Genomic DNA, 20,255 nt, shown 5'->3' with positions numbered 1-20,255 from the left:
ATCTGGGCTACTGTAGCTAAAAACAACTTCATGAAATTGCTAGGTGGCTAGTAGTATTACAGAAAAACAATATATTTTTTAAACAGGACAAATCTGAGGGGCACGTGCCCCCATGGGCATGACAGCTCTGTATGCCACGACAAACTTTATGAATGAATCCCTTCTACATGACACAACTCTATTTACCTGGGTTTTTTAATAGAATTGATCAAAGTCATGTATTTACAGAATTGTGACACTACATGGCCGATATTTAAATAATGCTACGTAACCGAAGTTCTGGAATTAGAACAACATTCAACATTTCTAAAAGTTGGCCCAACTCTCTCTATATATGGTTCTGGAAAATATCATGACTAAATTGCAATGTCTCGGTTGTACTGTGTGTGTCACGTCCTGACCATAGTAAGATGTTATTTTCTATGGTAGAGTAGGTCAGGGCGTGACAGGGGTTGTTTTATGTTTTTCTATGTTTTGTATTTCTATGTTTAAGTTCTAGGTTTCTATTTTTATGTATTTTGGGGGGGGGGGGTGATCTCCAATTGGAGGCAGCTGGTCCTCGTTGTCTCTAATCGGAGATCATACTTAAGTAGTTTTTTTTCTTCTCACCTGTGTTTGTGGGCAGTTATTTTCTGTTTAGTCTCTGTACCTGACAGAACTGTGCGCTGTCGTTTTCCTTTGTTATTTTGCTTCAGTATTTTGAGTTATAATAAATTATCATCATGAGCACTAAACACGCTGCGCTTTGGTCCCCTCTCTACGACAGCCGTTACAGCAATACATGTTTAAATGTAACTGTAATAAATGTGTTTAAATGTAACTGTAATAAATGTATACATGTAACTGTAATAAATGTATACATGTAACTGTAATAAATGTTTAAATGTAATAAATGTTTAAATGTAACTGTAATAAATGTACACATGTAACCGTAAACAAAACATAAATTCCAAAATCTCTTTAACTGGTTAACGTAGTGGGCGACTTAAGGATTTACCTGTTAATGCGATATTCTCTTCTGTGCAAAGCTTCTTCTCACCTGTGTTTGTGGGCAGTTATTTTCTGTTTAGTCTCTGTACCTGACAGAACTGTGCGCTGTCGTTTTCCTTTGTTATTTTGCTTCAGTATTTTGAGTTATAATAAATTATCATCATGAGCACTAAACACGCTGCGCTTTGGTCCCCTCTCTACGACAGCCGTTACAGCAATACATGTTTAAATGTAACTGTAATAAATGTGTTTAAATGTAACTGTAATAAATGTATACATGTAACTGTAATAAATGTATACATGTAACTGTAATAAATGTTTAAATGTAATAAATGTTTAAATGTAACTGTAATAAATGTACACATGTAACCGTAAACAAAACATAAATTCCAAAATCTCTTTAACTGGTTAACGTAGTGGGCGACTTAAGGATTTACCTGTTAATGCGATATTCTCTTCTGTGCAAAGCTCCCTCTATCAGTGTTTTCCAAGCCAGAAAAACAGAGAAAATGAAACCCCCAATTTGATATGTTCAAGAAACCAAGGAGGGAACAAGTGAATACATATATGGACAAAATGACCAATGAAGAAACTCCTTGAAAAGTCTCTCTCTTTCTACTTCTCTCTTTTTTGATATGAGTCGCCTTCAGTTGTTCAGTCTCTACCTCCCTTTTTCGGTCTACCTGTTTTTGGCTCCTCTACCTCATCCCTTTCTTTGTGTCTCTGGCTCTGTGACACAGTCCCTCCCTCCCCCCCTCTCTCTCATCCTGTCCCTCTATCACTCTCTCCCTCTCTCCCTCACTCCCCCTCGTCTCCTGTCCCTCCCTCCCATACTCCCCCTCTCCTTCCCTCCCTCCCCTTGTCTCTTCCTCCCTCCCGTCTCCTGTCCCTCCCTCCCCCCCTCTCTCATCCTGTCCCTCCCTCCCTCCCTCCCACACTCCCCCTCATCTCCTGTCCCTCCCTCCCTCTCTCTCATCCTGTCCCTCTATCACTCTCTCCCTCCCTCCCATACTCCCCCTCTCCTTCCCTCCCTCCCCCTGTCTCTTCCTCCCTCCCGTCTCCTGTCCCTCCCTCCCCCCCTCTCTCTCATCCTGTCCCTCCCTCCCTCCCCCTCTCCTTCCCTCCCTCCCCCTGTCCCTCCCTCCCTCCCATCTCCTGTCCCTCCCTCCCCCTTCCTCCTATTTTGCTGATCTAGACATTTGGTTAAGGGAAACTGTGACCAGGGCAAATCACACACACGCACACGCGCACCTCACAACAAACAGGCAATGTATACAATTTACATCCGTGCTAAATACATTACGCAAATAACTACTTACTTAATTAATCTATAGATACAACTACATGCAAAATAGCACTAGCACACCTACATATGTATCATTGACAAACTGTTTATTCAATACAAAATGATTGTAGAATAGAATGTCAAAAGGAAGTGACATCAAACTCACTCCTGTGATGACGTGTAAATGCATGTAAACCAGCACACAATCCCAACGCTCTCTGTGTGTGTGTGTATATGTGTTTGTATGTGTGTGTGTGTGTGCATATCTTTGCATGCGTGTGTATATCTATGAATGCATGTGTATATCTATCTATGTGTGTGTGCATATATCTATGTGAGTGTGTGTGTTTATCTGTGTGTGTGTGTGTGTGTGTGTGTGTGTGTGTGTATATCTATGTGAGTGTGTGTGTTTATCTGTGTGTGTGTGTTTGTGTGTATATCTATGTGAGTGTGTGTGTGTGTGTGTGTTTATCTGTGTGTGTGTGTGTGTGTTACTCCCTCACAGAACTGTATTATGACAACAGTCCCAAACAGGAACCTTGCTCAGGGACCTTGTCGGTCGGCTGATCGGTAGACGTTGTGTTCATTACAACCACCATGTATACAGGCTGATATAATACTCCTTTCAATAGGCCCAAGTCATTGAGTTGAGCTGTGCTACTTTGTTCTCCTGTTTGGTTTTAGTAATGTCCCTTTCTGTGACTGACTCCTTTGACGATCATCATACATTAAAACATTCAGGAGACAGAACTGAAGACAATGACATGTTTACCGACAACATTCATCTAAACAAACAATTAAAGGTGTCCAAACAACAAGAATAAAAACAATCGGTAACACTTTGTTTGAACTCTACGTCATAACACTCATTATTATTATTTTATTTAACCAGGCAGGTCAGTTAATAACAAACTCTTATTTACAATGACGGCCTAGGAACAGTGGGTTAACTGCCTTGTTCAGCAGCAGAATGAGAGGTTTTTACCTTGTCAGCTCGGGGATTTGATCTAGCAACACTCTAACCACTAGTCTACCTGTCGCCCCTACACTCTAAACACAAGTCTACCTGCCGCCCCTACACTCTAACCACTAGGCTACCTGCCGCCCCTACACTCTAACCACTAGTCTACCTGTCACCCCTACACTCTAACCACTAGTCTACCTGCCGCCCCTACACTCTAACCACAAGTCTACCTGCCGCCCCTACACTCTAACCACTAGTCTACCTGCCGCCCCTACACTCTAACCACTAGTCTACCTGCCGCCCCTACACTCTAACCACTAGTCTACCTGTCACCCCTACACTCTAACCACTAGTCTACCTGTCACCCCTACACTCTAACCACTAGTCTACCTGTCACCCCTACACTCTAACCACTAGTCTACCTGTCACCCCTACACTCTAACCACTAGTCTACCTGTCACCCCTACACTCTAACCACTAGTCTACCTGTCGCCCCTACACTCTAACCACTAGTCTACCTGTCACCCCTACACTCTAACCACTAGTCTACCTGTCACCCCTACACTCTAACCACTAGTCTACCTGCCACCCCTACACTCTAACCACTAGGCTACCTGCCGCCCCTACACTCTAACCACTAGGCTACCTGCCGCCCCTACACTCTAACCACTAGTCTACCTGTCACCCCTACACTCTAACCACTAGTCTACCTGCCACCCCTACACTCTAACCACTAGTCTACCTGCCGCCCCTACGCTCTAACCACTAGTCTACCTGCCTCCCCTACACTCTAACCACTAGTCTACCTGTCACCCCTACACTCTAACCACTAGTCTACCTGCCGCCCCTACACTCTAACCACTAGGCTACCTGCCGCCCCTACACTCTAACCACTAGGCTACCTGCCGCCCCTACACTCTAACCACTAGTCTACCTGTCACCCCTACACTCTAACCACTAGTCTACCTGTCACCCCTACACTCTAACCACTAGTCTACCTGTCACCCCTACACTCTAACCACTAGGCTACCTGCCGCCCCTACACTCTAACCACTAGTCTACCTGTCACCCCTACACTCTAACCACTAGTCTACCTGCCACCCCTACACTCTAACCACTAGTCTACCTGCCGCCCCTACGCTCTAACCACTAGTCTACCTGCCTCCCCTACACTCTAACCACTAGTCTACCTGTCACCCCTACACTCTAACCACTAGTCTACCTGCCGCCCCTACACTCTAACCACTAGGCTACCTGCCGCCCCTACACTCTAACCACTAGGCTACCTGCCGCCCCTACACTCTAACCACTAGTCTACCTGTCACCCCTACACTCTAACCACTAGTCTACCTGCCACCCCTACACTCTAACCACTAGTCTACCTGCCTCCCCTACACTCTAACCACAAGTCTACCTGCCGCCCCTACACTCTAACCACTAGGCTACCTGTCACCCCTACACTCTAACCACTAGTCTACCTGCCGCCCCTACACTCTAACCACAAGTCTACCTGCCGCCCCTACACTCTAACCACAAGTCTACCTGCCCCCCCTACACTCTAACCGCTAGTCTACCTGCCGCCCCTACACTCTAACCGCTAGTCTACCTGCCGCCCCTACACTCTAACCACAAGTCTACCTGCCGCCCCTACACTCTAACCACTAGGCTACCTGTCACCACTACACTCTAACCACTAGGGTACCTGCTGCCCCTACACTCTAACCACAAGTCTACCTGCCGCCCCTACACTCTAACCACTAGGGTACCTGCTGCCCCTACACTCTAACCACTAGTCTACCTGCCGCCCCTACACTCTAACCACTAGTCTACCTGCCGCCCCTACACTCTAACCACTAGTCTACCTGCTGCCCCTACACTCTAACCACTAGTCTACCTGCTGCCCCTACACTCTAACCACTAGGCTACCTGCCGCCCCTACACTCTAACCACTAGTCTACCTGCCGCCCCTACACTCTAACCACTAGGATACCTGTCGCCCCTACACTCTAACCACTAGTCTACCTGCCGCCCCTACACTCTAACCACTAGTCTACCTGCCACCCCGGTAGCTTAGTGGTTAGATGATTATGATGCAATCAGAATCATTTTTATTTGATGTAATGTGACGCATAGTTCAAATAATGTGCTAGCAAACAACCATTACATTTCAACACTTGGATGACAATGATATAAGAGCTTGATCACTCCATTGGAAGCAATGGTAGTTTATTAATCCCTTATAATTTTCCAGTTATTTCCCCCTAAAACACTAAAACATTAACAGTCCAGACAGACACATTTGTTTTCCCACAACAACAAAAAAAACACAGAGGGCAAGCAAAACTGGTTGACGTGATGTCATAATGAATGTAAAACTGGGTGTAATGACGTCATTTCAACCAGTTTTGCTCAATGGGTATAAAAAGAAAAAGAAAACGCTGTGCAATTCAATTCAAAAGTCTTTAGGAGTGATGCAGTCTCTTCACAGTGATGTGACTCATCCTTTCGTTTGAAGAAGCGGTGTCTAATCCGTCATCGATTCATTGTGACATCACAGACACCAGGATTCTATTACGACTCACCATAGAATTAGAATGATTAGAAGGATTCTATGGTGATGGGCCTTCTCATAGAGATAGAACCCCGGGGAGGAATTTCTAGTACAAAATCCACGGCACAAACTGTCCCCCGTCTTGCCTGGGACTGGGTCAGAGTGATGTCATATCCTGTACCTCCAGCAGCATGGCGTCCTGTTTCGTCCTCAGCTGGTCTCGAGCCTGGAGGTGAACCACCAGCTCAGTGCTCAGGTCTGATGACACACACACACACACACACACACACACACACACACACACACACACACACACACACACACACACACACACACACACACACCGTAAGGTCAAAGGCAGTGTTTTACAGATCATTTGACAAAGGTGAAATGAAGGTAAAATAATTAGGTTGGTATAACTTCTTCATGAAAAAGGTGAAATATACTGCATCTATCAAATATAATGCAGCCTATATCTAAAATCAAAGTATATCCTGTGTATTAGCTGAGTGACCCTCACCTTGTATTGCCTTATTGAGAGTGTTTATGTGAGTGTTGAGTTCTTTGAGACTGAAGGCCTGCAGGTCACTACGGTCTCGCTTTCTATTCTTCAACAGTGGATCACCACACGCTAGGCTCTGAGACACAGGGGACATGGTGAAGGGCAGAATAACTGGTTAGGCTCTGAGACACAGGGGACATGGTGAAGGGCAGAATAACTGGTTAGGCTCTGAGACACAGGGGACATGGTGAAGGGCAGAATAACTGGTTAGGCTCTGAGACACAGGGGACATGGTGAAGGGCAGAATAACTGGTTAGGCTCTGAGACACAGGGGACATGGTGAAGGGCAGAATAACTGGTTAGGCTCTGAGACACAGGGGACATGGTGAAGGGCAGAATAACTGGTTAGGCTCTGAGACACAGGGGACATGGTGAAGGGCAGAATAACTGGTTAGACTGAGACACAGTGGACATGGTGAAGGGCAGAATAACTGGTTAGGCTCTGAGACACAGGGGACATGGTGAAGGGCAGAATAACTGGTTAGGCTCTGAGACACAGGGGACATGGTGAAGGGCAGAATAACTGGTTAGGCTCTGAGACACAGGGGACATGGTGAAGGGCAGAATAACTGGTTAGGCTCTGAGACACAGGGGACATGGTGAAGGGCAGAATAACTGGTTAGACTCGGAGACACAGGGGACATGGTGAAGGGCAGAATAACTGGTTAGGCTCTGAGACACAGGGGACATGGTGAAGGGCAGAATAACTGGTTAGGCTCTGAGACACAGGGGACATGGTGAAGGGCAGAATAACTGGTTAGGCTCAGACACAGGGGACATGGTGAAAGGCAGAATAACTGGTTAGGCTCAGACACAGGGGACAGAGTAAAGGGCAGAATATAAGATAACTGAGGATAAAACCCAAGAACCAAACACTGTGGGCCTTGAGGACAGTATGATGATCAGCCCTTAGTCCCTCCTTCCTAACCACTCGAGTAGATGTCAAGGGTTGTATCAGAAGGCAAGGGAAAGCAAGCGCCATATTGCTTAAACCTATACTCTCTCTCACCTCCTGTTTCTGCTCTGTTCTCAGCTTGTTTTTGAGTGCACTCAGCGCAGCCTTGAAGCCTGATGATTTGCTTTTGGCTGCAGCCGGGGACTGGGGCTGCTGGGACACCTGCACGTTGGAACCGTTGGAACCATTCTTTACCGCCATTTTGGAATTCTGGAGTGGCCAAAACAAAATGGTGACAGGGCTTTAAGATCGAGATCTGGAATGAAATAAAACGTAATTTTCTTTCTGATTGATATGAGTTGTAGCCCTCTACCTACGACTGACCTTACCTTTTGAGTGTGTACTTACCTTTGTGCAAATCGTTACTGCAGAATCCTCCTCCTCTTCTTCGCTCCCGCTGTCATTGATGAAGCACAGCTGGAGGTTCATCTGATTTGAAAGACTGAGAACGACAAACCATTTTTTTTGTGTTAGAATCATAAACAAATCCCACTTGTGTGATGAAACGGAGGGAGAAGTCTAGATGTAGTTTTAGTTTATTCATCGGTCTAGATGTCGTTTTAGTTTATTCATCGGTCTAGATGTCGTTTTAGTTAATTCATTCAACCATTGAAAAAAAACTGTTCAAAGACATCATGTTTATCAATGCTAGGGTTGCTGCATTACTATCTGCCTGGCTACTGTACTTTTACTATAACATTTAACAACATAACATTCTGTTTCGTAGACAGCGTCATGCTTCGTACCGAGCGGTCAGGGCTGTCACGCGGCTATTGCAGTCCTCCGCCTCTCCTCCGTCCTCCCAGCTCTCTTTACTCTTCCCTCGATCTCTCTCTCCTGGCCGGCTCATGGACAGCATCTTCCCTCGTTCCAGGACACTGGAAGACTGGAGATGAATCAGATTTAGGAAGCGCAAGATATGGAGGGTATCCCTTGTATGTAAAACCCAACTTTGGTTACTAACTATTGTGTATGTAGTATCTTTCAATCAGAGGTTACATTTATTTAACTAGCCAAGTCAGTTAACTTCTTTGGGATAGGGGGCAGTATTTTCACAGCCGGATAAAAAAACATACCCGATGTAATCTGGTTACTACTCCTGCCCAGAAACTAGAATATGCATATAATTAGTAGATTTGGATAGAAAACACTCTAAAGTTTCGAAAACTGTTTGAATGGTGTCTGTGAGTATAACAGAACTCATATGGCAGGCCAAAACCTGAGAAGATTCCATACAGGATGTGCCCTGTCTGACAATTTGTTGACCTTCTGTTGCATCTCTATCGACATTACAGCATCTGTGCTGTAACGTGACACTTTCTAAGGCTTCCATTGGCTCTCTAAAGCCGCCAGAAAGTGGAATGGGGTGTCTGCTGTCTCTGGGCAAAGTACAACAGCAGAGTTTGTAATTGGTCAGCCTGGGGACAGTGAGACTGAGATGCGCGTTCACGAGACTTCTCAATTTTTTTCTTTCAGCCTTTGAATGAATACAACGTTGCCCGGTTGGAATATTATCGCTATTTTACGAGAAAAATAGCATAAAAATTGATTTTAAACAGCGTTTGACATGCTTCTAAGTACGGTAATGGAATATTTTGAAATTTTTAGTCACGAAATGCACTCGAGCGTTACCCTTCGGATAGTGACCTGAACGTACGAACAAAACGGAGGTATTTGGATATAACTATGTATTATTTGGAACCAAAACAACATTTGCTGTTTAAGTAGAAGTCCTGGGAGTGCATTCTGATGAAGAACAGCAAAGGTAATCCAATTTTTCTAATAGTAATTCTGAGTTTAGTGAGCCCCAAACTTGGTGGGTGTCAAATTAGCTAGCCTGTGATGGCCGAGCTATGTACTCAGAATATTGCAAAATGTGCTTTCGCCGAAAAGCTATTTTAAAATCGGACATAGCGATTGCATAAAGGAGTTCTGTATCTATAATTCTTAAAATAATTGTTATGTTTTTTTGTGAACGTTTATCGTAAGTCATTTAGTAAATTCACCGGAAGTTTTCGGTGGGTATGCTAGTTCTGAACATCACATGCTAATGTAAAAAGCTGGTTTTTGATATAAATATGAACTTGATTGAACAAAACATTGTATAACATAATGTCCTAGGAGTGTCATCTGATGAAGATCATCAAAGGTTAGTGCTGCATTTAGCTGTATTTTGGGTTTATGTGACATATATGCTTGCTTGGAAAATGGCTGTGTGATTATTTTTGGCTATGTACTCTCCTAACATAATCTAATGTTTTGCTTTCGCTGTAAAGCCTTTTTGAAATCGGACAATGTGGTTAGATTAACGAGAGTCTTATCTTTAAAATGGTGTAAAATAGTTGATTGTTTGAGAAAATTGAATTGTGGTATTTTAGTTGGTTTTGTATTTCGTGCCGTGCGATGCCATTGGCTGTTGGCTAGGGGTTCCGCAGGCGGAACAGGGTTCCGCTAGGGGAATGTCTGTCCTCAACAGTTTAAGAACAAATTCTTATTTTCAATGACAGCCTAGGAACAGTGCCTTGTTCAGGGGGCAGAACAACCTTGTCAGCTCAGGGATTTGAACTTGCAACCTTTCGGTTACTAGTCCAACGCTCTAACCACTAGGCTACGCTGCCGCCCCAGTGTAGCGTTAACTCGCGTAAAACGCTGTTTCAGCACCTTTTTTATTTTGAGTGAGTGTTGAGCCACCTATTTTCTATTTCAGAAACCCACTTTAAAAGTAAAGGGAGCGGTACTTTATCCACTGTGACCAGCGTTTACCCATGTTATTTTATGTTGAACTACATCACTGCTTTCAATGCAAAACTAGCCACTGAACTTAAAGAAATTCCATTCATGGAAACATTTGTTTGTTTGTAACACAGCTTCACTGATACATATAGCACACTTCCCTACAACAAACAGATCACAGGCCTAAACTGCATCACCTGTCCCCATCCATAAGTAACTGACAGTATTCAAACCCTGACCCTTACCTTCTCCCACCTCATCCCCCTCTGCTCTCTATGTCCCCATCTCCTCTCCCTGTCCAAAAACACCTGCCCCCATCCATAAATAACAGACAGCATTCAACTGTAACCCCTGACACAAACACACACCTTTGTCTTCTCTCTCTTTTCCTCTTCCTGTTTCTCTAGCTCGGCGATGCGCAGGCTCAGTGCCTCCCAGTGCATTATGGGTAGGCCCATGTCATCCTCTCCGTACGAGCCCTCCTGCCACACCAACGCTGCTCCCTCTGCATCTTCATCCTCCTCCTCTTCATCATCTTCCTCTTCAGCCTCGTCGCTCTCTTTCTCTTCTTCCTCCGTCGCGTCGCTCTCTTTCTCCTCTCCCCGCTCCCTCTCTCTCTCCTTCACTCCCTCCATCTCGTGTCAGTAGGAGAGAGATTTCACACTGCTATGGGGAGGAGGGGGCGGTTCTGTTGGTATAACAGAAAGACTAAATAGTTGTTTATTAATACTTTATAAACAGGTTATAAACAAATATATGAACCTACTGTTTTAACAACTATATTACACTGCTTGGTGTTAGGCCTGCTACTTCAAAATGTCCCTATGGGACTCCCAATCTGGGCTGGTTGTGATACAGCCTGGAATCGAACCAGGGTATGTAGTGACACCTTGAGCACTGAGATGCAGTGCCTTAGACCGCTGCACCACTCGGGAGCCCATGGAAAATTGACATGGAACATACTGAATCCTTGGAAAACTAATATCAAGAGTTCCAATGTAATAATGATACTACGTTAACAGTTTCTATTATGTGGCAACAGCAGTGGTGTAAAGTACTTAAGTAAAAATACTTTAAAGTACTAAACACTAGCCTCAACGTCAATAGTGAAGAGGCGACTCCGGGATGCTGGCCTTCTAGGCAGAGTTGCAAAGAATAAGCCATATCTCACACTGGCCAATAAAAAGAAAAGATTAAGATGGGCAAAAGAACACAGACACTGGACAGAGGAACTCTGCCTAGAAGGCCAGCATCCCGGATTCGCCTCTTCACTGTTGATGTTGAGACTGGTGTTTTGCGGGCACTATTTAATGAAGCTGCCTGCTGAGGCCTTGTGAGGCGTCTGTTTCTCAAACTAGACACTCTAATGTACTTGTCCTCTTGCTCAGTTGCGCACCAGGGCCTCCCACTTCTCTTTCTATTCTGGTTAGAGACAGTTTGCACTGTTCTGTGAAGGGAGTAGTACACAGCGTTGTACGAGATCTTCAGTTTCTTGGCAATTTCTTGCATGGAATAGCCTTCATTTCTCAGAACAAGAATAGACTGACGAGTTTCAGAAGAAAGTTCTTTGTTTCTGGCCATTTTGAGCCTGTAATCAAAACCACAAATTCTGATGCTCCAGATACTCAACTAGTCTAAAGAAGGTCAGTTTTATTGCATCTTTAATCAGCACAACAGTTTTCTGCTGTGCTAACATCATTGCCAAAGGGTTTTCTAATGATCAATTAGCCTTTTAAAATGATAAACTTGGGTTAGCTAACACAACGTGCCATTGGAACACAGGAGTGATGGTTGCTGATAATGGGCCTCTGTACGCCTATATAGATATAACTTTAAAAATCTGCCGTTTCTAGCTACAATAGTCATTTACAACATTAACAATGTCTACCATGTCTTTATGATCAATTTGATGTTATTTTAATGGACCAAAAATGAGCTTTTCTTTCAAAAACAAGGACATTTCTAAGTGACCCCAAACTTTTGAACGGTAGTTTGTGTCTATCTATCTATCTATATATCTATATCTATATATCTATATCTATATATATATATACACACAGTGCATTCGAGAAATTATTCAGACCCCTCGACTTTTTCCACATTTTGTTATGTTACAGCCTTATTCTAAAAATGTATTAAATTGTTCCCCACTTTATCAATCTACACACAATACCCCATAATGATGAAGCAAAAAATAGGTTTTTATACATTTTAGCAAATTTATATATAAAAAAACCCGGAAATATCACATTTGCACATTTACTCAGTACTTTGTTGAAGCATCTTTGGCAGCGATTACAGCGTCGGGTCTTCTTGGGTATGATGCTACAAGCCCACCCATGGCTATACCCCTGCCTAGTCATGTCAAATCCGTAGATTAGGACCTAATGAATTCATTTCCTTATATGAATTGTAAAATCGTTAATTGTTGCATGTTGCGTTTATGTTTTTCAGTGTATACATGTATATGTATACTACGGACCCCGACATTGCTCGTCCTAATATTTCTATGTTTCTTAATGTCATTCTTTTACTTTTAGATGTGTGTATTGTTAGATATTACTGCATTGTTGGAGCTAGGAACACAAACATTTCGCTACACCCTGCAATGACATCTGCTAAATATGTGTATGTGACCAATAACATTTGATTTGAAGTGTGTACAGTGCAAGACTGCATAATCATGTAATAAAATAAAATAAATAAAGTTATATAAAGGATAAAGTGTTTTCAGGACTGAAATACTAGAAAGGCTACAGTAAGTGAGTGTTTAGGTCTTAGGGTAGCCTAAAGAAAACGAGAAGTGACACATGACACGTATCGATAGAAGTAGGACATAAGTATATTGTTTAGTTAGCCAGTGATCGATTGTGTAACCCAATAGCTATCAGAATCACTTACCAAATTCCCCCAGGAGTAGAAACTTCTTGCGCTGTCAAACCGGGGGAGACGATGATTGTGCCCACATAACTTTCTATCTCTTCCTTGAGCAAAAAATCTTCCTAGTTTCCCTTTATTCTCCTTCCTTCTCTCCCTCCTTACTTTCCACCCTTATTTTTATTCCCCGGTTCCTTCATTCTGGATTTCTTGCTCACTTTAACCGGAGTAGGGCGTTGAACTGCAAGACTATCCAACGTGGCTATGATTGAAATAAACGTTTGTTACAAGTGGCGCAGTTACGTTAGTAACTTCCTAAAAGGTATAACGGTTTTTAGTAGCCGAGAAAATCCACTGATTTGTGCGCCAAAACAATAATAACAAAAGCATAAACCTTCAGGAATTTCAAGGCTTTTCGGTAAGGACACACAGGGAGCAAGAGAGATGAGGGGTGGAGAGAAATTACGGGCTGAAGAAGTAACGAAAAATGCTAGGTGTCCAATTTCACCGTTTTTAGTGGACTACTGACATTCAAATGATTGAAGAAAGTACATTTGATTGGGTGACTTTAAATTCTGATTGACAGGGAGATGACAGCAAGGAGAACAATTGTTAGTAAACTTTGTTTAGTAACTTCGTAGGCTATTCCCTTTGTACCATTAGTATTTGGGCAAGAAGTCACACGCCAGCAAATCCTTACAAGTTGATAATATATGCACACTAATAATTCGATGTTGAAATGGTTATGGCCTATTCCAGGTTATTCAATAGGGTGTAAACACCTTACTCTGTTTATCTTAGTCGATGTAAGGTCAAAATACATCGATTTAATATATTATGAAAGTGAATAATTTTGTGATTCTAATGCAGTTTCTTTTTTATGTAGAAGTTTAGGTCTAACTATTGTGATTGTCGCCACAATTTGAATTCTTCCACATAGGGCTGATTTATTTACATGTAATCTATTATCTATATTAATGATTTGGTTTAAATCCCTCTAAAACCAAGGGATTAGTTAAATGTCATCGTAGTGGAGATGATTTACGATGACTGATGTGTGTGTGCGTGTGTGTGTGCGTGTTGTGACAAGACTGGAACACACATAGTGACGCCCAGTTTTAGGCCTGAAGAGTGGTTCCTCACGTAATCCTCTATTTCTGTGCTTACACTGCCTTCTTGTGGCCAAACCAAGACACTACAACCTCCTTTACGAAACATGCAAAATTGATAGATTGTAATTTATTAGAAACTGGAAGAGGTTAAATGTGTTAAAGATGTATTTTGTCTTGTACATGTACTTAGGATATACTGCAGTCAGAGGGGAAATGCATACTTATACAAGTGGCCTACAGTACAGTGCAGTCAGGCTCCCGAGTGGCGTAGCGGTCTAAGGCACTGCATCTCAGTGCAAGATGCGTCACTACAGTTCCTGGTTTGAATCCAGGCTGAATATCATCCAACCATGATTGGGAGTTCCATAGGGCGGTGCACAATTGGCCCAGCGTCGCCGGGGTAGGCTGATGTTGTAAGTAAGAATTTGTTCTTAACTGGCTTGCCTAGTTAAATAAAGATTGAATAAAAAAAATAGCGCAGTTGTATGAAGCTTATGATTTTGGTAGACTCAGCAATACTTTTTATTTACATTTATTTAACCAGGCAAGTCAGTTAAGAACAAACTCTTATGTACAATGACAGCCTACCCCGGCCAAACCCAAACCCGGACGACGCTGGGCCAATTGTGCGTCACCCTATGGGACTCCCAATGGGACTCCCGGTTGTGATACAGCCTGTAGTGTCGACAGCCGGTCTGTAGTGACGCTTCTAGCACTGAGATGCAGTGCCTTAGACCGCTGCACCACTCGGGAGCCACACTTTGACATCATCTGCAGGCTGCCACGATTTGCTTTTTGCAAAAATTGACCTTCCACAGTAAAGATATACAGTATACTGGGTTGTATAGACTGTAGGCAATATGATTTCGGTTTTCAGTCTGTTGTGACATTTTCCTCACAAATTATCCGATGTAAATAGATGAAAGATTCAATGTGATAGTTAATATAAAATGACTCTGTATCACAGGTCAGACAGAGAGAGAGAAAGAGAGAGGCTAAAATCAAATAAAATTGTATTAGTCACATACACAAACTCAGCAAAAAAAGAATTTCCTCTCACTGTCAACTGCGTTTATTTTCAGCAAACTTAACATGTGTAAATATTTGTATGAACATAACAAGATTCAACAACTGAGACATAAACTGAACAAGTTCCACAGACATGTGACTAACAGAAATTGAATAATGTGTCCCCGAACAAAGGGGGGGCAAAATCAAAAGTAACAGTCAGTATCTAGTGTGGCCACCAGCTGCATTAAGTACTGCAGTGCATCTCTTTCTCATGGATTACGCCAGATTTGCCAGTTCGTCCTGTGAGCTGTTACCCCACTCTTCCACCATGGCACCTGCAAGTTCCCGGACATTCTGGGGTTTTGGCTTAGTGGGACTATTATTTGTTTTTCAACAGGACAATGACCCAACACACCTCCAGGCTGTGTATGGACTATTTGACTAATAAGGAGAGTGATGGAGTGCTGCATCAGATGACCTGGCCTCCACAGCTACCCGAACTCAAACCAATTGAGATGGTTTGGGATGAGTTGGACCGCACAGTGAAGAGAAAGCAGTCAACAAGTGCTCAGCATATGTGGGAACTCCTTCAAGACTGTGGAAAAGCATTCCAGATGAAAAGGGTGGCTACTTTGAAGAATCTCAAATATAAAATATATTTTGATTTAACACTTTTTTGGTTACCACATGATTCCATATGTGTTATTTAATAGTTTAGATGTCTTCACTATTATTCTACAATGTAGAAAATAGTAAAAATAAAGAAAACATCTTGAATGAGTCGGTGTGTCCAAACTTTTGACTGGTACTGTATATACAGTGCATTCGGAAAGAATTCAGACCCCTTGACTTTTTCCCACGTTGTTACATTACAGCCTTATTCTAAAGTGGATTCAATATTTTTTTTCCCTTATCAATCTACACACAATACCCCATAATAAAAAGGCGAAAAAACAAAAACACCATATTTACATTTCGTATTCAGACCCTTTGTTATGAGACTCGAAATTGAACTCTTGTGCATCCTGTTTCCATTGATCATCCTTGAGATGTTTCTACAACTTGGAGTCTACCTGTGGTACATTCAATTGATTGGACATGATTTGTACAAGCACACAGCTCTCTATATAAGTTCCCACAGGTGACAGTGCATGTCAGGCCTTCAGACCCTTCTGGTAGAATGGCCAGACGGAAGCCACTCCTCAGTAAAAGGCGCATAAAAGTACCCTTGGAGTTTGCCAAAAGGCACTTAAAGACTCTCAGACCATGAGAAACAAGATTCTCTGGTGAAACCAAGATTGAACTCTTTGGCCTGACTGCCAAGCGTCATGTCTGGAGGAAACCTGGCACCATCTCTACGGTGAAGCATGGTGGCGGCAGCATCATGCTGTGGGGATGTTATTAGGCAGCAGGGACTGGGAGACTAGTCAGGATCGAGCGAAAGATGAACGGAGCATAGTACAGAGAGATCCTTGATGAAAACCTGCTCCAGGGTGCTCAGTACCTCAGACAGGGGCGAAGGGTAACCTTCCAACAGGACAACAACCCTAAGCACACAGCCTGTAACTTAACAAAATGTGGTAAAAGTCGAGGGATCTGAATACATATGTCAGCTCAATCGTAAATGACCTTTCCACATATATATATCTATTTTCACACAACTGGTGACCGAAGTCAGCGTGCCACCGAAGTCGGCCCGCCACAAGGAGTCGCTAGAGCGTGATGGGACAAGGACATCCCGGCCTCAAGCACTGCGATACAGTTCCTTAGACCGCTGCGGGAGGCCCCTTACCTTTACCTTTCTATCGCGCAATCTGTAATGCTTCAGTGATACAAACCTGAGAGAGAGAGATGGAGAAAAAGAGATGTAATATACTATAACATAATGATATGATTCTGTATGACAGGTAAAAGAGGAGAGAGAGACCGAGAGAGAGTAAGGAAAGAGAGAGGCGAGAACGAGAAAGAGAGATACTCAGTATGACTGGTAAGCAGCAAGGTGTCTTTATTTTGTTGCAATTTGACAAACAACAAGCTAGCATTCATGAATACATACTTCTACAAAAGCCATTCTAATGTATTATTTAAAGTACTAGCAACCATAACAAATGAGGATGCAGGAGTAGTAGTACTATAGTAGTACTAGTATACTGTATATACTATATACAGTAAATACTGTATAAACATAATAATAATTTGGTCGATGCTTATAGTTGTCCTAATTGGAAATGTGTTTTTTGCATATCCCAACTCCCCCTGAGACACCCTCGGAGAGTGGGGTCATAATCTATATACTAGTATACTGTAGTAATACTCTAGTAGTACTAGTATACAGTGTATACCATTATACTATACTCTATGTACTAGTGTACTGTAGTAATACTGTTGGATTGAAAACAAATTATATAACAAAAGAGAAATAAATAAATAAGAGAAAAATAAATAGAACATAAGATAAAAAAATAAATACAACAATTCAAATCAAAAGTTGTCACACATACGCAGTCTCTCTCTCACACACACACACACACACGAGCACACACACACACACACACACACACACACACACTGATTTATCCAGGTATAGCGTCCCTTTCATTGTTAATAATATCCATCCATCATCATCACACAATAAATGTCAATGCATTTAAATATCAAATATATTTGCATCATATGTGTTATATTATTGCTAACGTAAACTGTAATCGCAAAGCTATAATATTTGATAATAGTACTCGTAATAATCGTAATAATAATAAAAATACAAATCAGTACATCAGGGAATATATCGCTACAGAAAATAACAGTCATACATTTGGAATAGAATACAGAGAAAGGGGGTGGGTGCTCGGGACATGCATCAGTGGATATTATTGGAGGAGAAAGGTTAAGCAGGCCCTCTTTAATGGACAAGAGGTGCTTGAGCAGCTGTCACTCACTCATCATCGGAACACTCACGCACACAGCCATTCATACACACCACAGGAGGCTGCTGAGGGCAGAACGGCTCATAATAATGTCCGGAGCAGAGCAAATGGAATGGCATCAAATACCTGGAAACCATGGAAACCATGTGTTTGATACCATTCCACCTATTCCGCTCCAGTCATGACCACGAGCCCGTCCTCCCCAATTAAGGTAACACCAACCTCCTGTGATACACACATGCATTATTTTCAGTCAAACAAAGTGGTCATGTCCCAAATAGCATCCCATTCTCTACATAGTGCACTACTTTTCACCAGGGCCCACTACCTTTGACCAGGGCCCTATCGGAATAGGGTGCCATTTGGGACTCAACCAGTATCTAAATAATTACAGACAGTCTTTCACTTTTTACAATTCATTTCGATATACATTATATATTTTTTTATTTTTAAAGCTAGACTACTCTACTCCAGTCATTAAATAGGAGTTCTACATGGCAGGTAAATAAACCAATCACAATGCTTCACAGGAAGACCCACTGACCAATCACAAGGCTGATCATGATTTCTTCCACTGTGTCAACGGATGCGAATTCAAATCAATATGACATCACACACATATGACATCATAAATAGACGACCTCACACAAATATACACACACCATCACACAGATGGACACAGACAGACATACGAATAGACAGACAGCTGTAGAGTTATACAGACAGAGGTGGACAGAGGTTCAGACTGACAGTAAACATACACAGTCAGTCAGGCTCATGGACTTATCACAAAGCCCTCAAGAGAGCAGCCAAACTCACAACAGTCCATTATACTGACACAGTAGTTGGTGTAAACCTGAAGCATGCAAGTGTAACACTAAAATAACATACTGAAAAAAAGGAATCAAAACCCACACAGAGGTATTATGTATATGTCCCATTAAAGATCAATAACTGTGGTACAGACAGGAGGAGCACAGAACCCTGTTTTATTAATTTTCTATCCCTCTCTTCCCTTTCTATCTCTTTGTTCCTCCATCTCTTGCTCTCTGCTTCCCCTCTACCTGATCTCTCTCTCATCTCACCCCTATTCCTCTCTCTACTCCCCCCTCTCCCTCTCCACCCTCTCTCTCCTTCAAACCCAGCCACCGCAGTATACAGCACAGCCAGGCCTGTCAGTCTCATAGCCAGTGAAGGGCAGACGCAGCGTCCTGCTGTTTCACACACGCTCTAAGTGAATTACACACACACACACACACACACACACACACACACACGCTCTGAGTGAATTACTCACACACACTGAGTGAATTACTCACACACACTGAGTGAATTACACATACACGCTGAGTGAATTACACACACACACACACACACACACACACACACACACACACACACACACACACACACACACACACACACACACACACACACACACACACACACACACACAAAATATAATAATACACACTAAAACAAACAGTAGGTGTGCTGGCATACAGGAGGGGTTAGCTTAGCTACATATAGGTGATTGACAGAGGTATGTGAATATATGCAGACAAGTGCATACACAGTTCATAAACACACTATGGATTAAAAACCAATACTAAAGCAGAGATCAGCGATCAACAAGATGGACATGTAACATAACACATGATTACATACAGTGTAACACACACACACTAACAGTTTCAGTGCAGTTATTTTCTAACCCAGAACACAGGGATTTACATGGCTCCAGATTCCTAGACTAACATAACAGTTGATCAGTGGTTTTAGGTTTTACATTTGGACCCACACAGATTCAATCCCAAATCACACTCTATTCCTTATGTAGTACTCTTCCTAGTGCACTACCCTGACCAGAGCTAAATGGTGCACTATTTGAGACAGCAGAAGACACTACACAGAGACACAATGAACAGCACTATACAACCAGAGGGAAGGATATATGAGATCAAGACAAGTGAACAGATACATAGACAACACTAGCTGTTTTAAATAAAGATCATTTCAAATGAGCAGATCGTGAAATTTGTATCAACTGGAAAATAAGAAAGTTAAGTAAAAAGAAAAGAAAAGAGTGAGGTGGGTTGGACCCAGAGGTTCAGTCGTACCACACACACACACACACACACACACACACACTACACACACACACACACACACACACACACACACACACACACACACACACACACACACACACACACACACACACACACACTACACACACACACACACACACACACACACACACACACACACACACACACACACACACA

The 20,255-nt window shown here is 42.6% G+C and overlaps 1 protein-coding gene across 2 annotated transcripts in view; it reads right to left on the bottom strand.

Annotated features, from left to right (window-relative positions):
• Positions 1–13,409, bottom strand: part of LOC115194623 (cilia- and flagella-associated protein 251-like) — a 15,793-nt gene extending 2,384 nt beyond the window's left edge. Inside the window, exons 1-7 of one of the 2 annotated variants that reach the window (XM_029754467.1) lie at positions 12,942–13,409; positions 10,409–10,728; positions 8,054–8,193; positions 7,656–7,749; positions 7,362–7,517; positions 6,311–6,428; positions 5,972–6,048 (exon numbers count right to left, since the gene is read on the bottom strand). In XM_029754467.1, the coding sequence (XP_029610327.1) occupies positions 5,972–6,048; positions 6,311–6,428; positions 7,362–7,517; positions 7,656–7,749; positions 8,054–8,193; positions 10,409–10,675 (852 nt within the window). In that variant the 5' untranslated portion in view covers positions 10,676–10,728; positions 12,942–13,409. Of the gene's footprint in view, positions 1–5,430; positions 6,049–6,310; positions 6,429–7,361; positions 7,518–7,655; positions 7,750–8,053; positions 8,194–10,408; positions 10,729–12,941 lie in introns of those variants that run through there. The other variant, XM_029754466.1, reaches the window with a different exon arrangement.
• Positions 13,410–20,255: the final 6,846 nt, after the last annotated feature.

The sequence above is a fragment of the Salmo trutta genome, chromosome 5 (genome assembly GCF_901001165.1).
Source record: "Salmo trutta chromosome 5, fSalTru1.1, whole genome shotgun sequence".
Lineage (NCBI taxonomy): Eukaryota > Metazoa > Chordata > Actinopteri > Salmoniformes > Salmonidae > Salmo > Salmo trutta.
The sequence above is the reverse complement of the archived record's forward strand: the minus strand, read 5'-3'. Positions and strand labels throughout refer to the sequence as shown.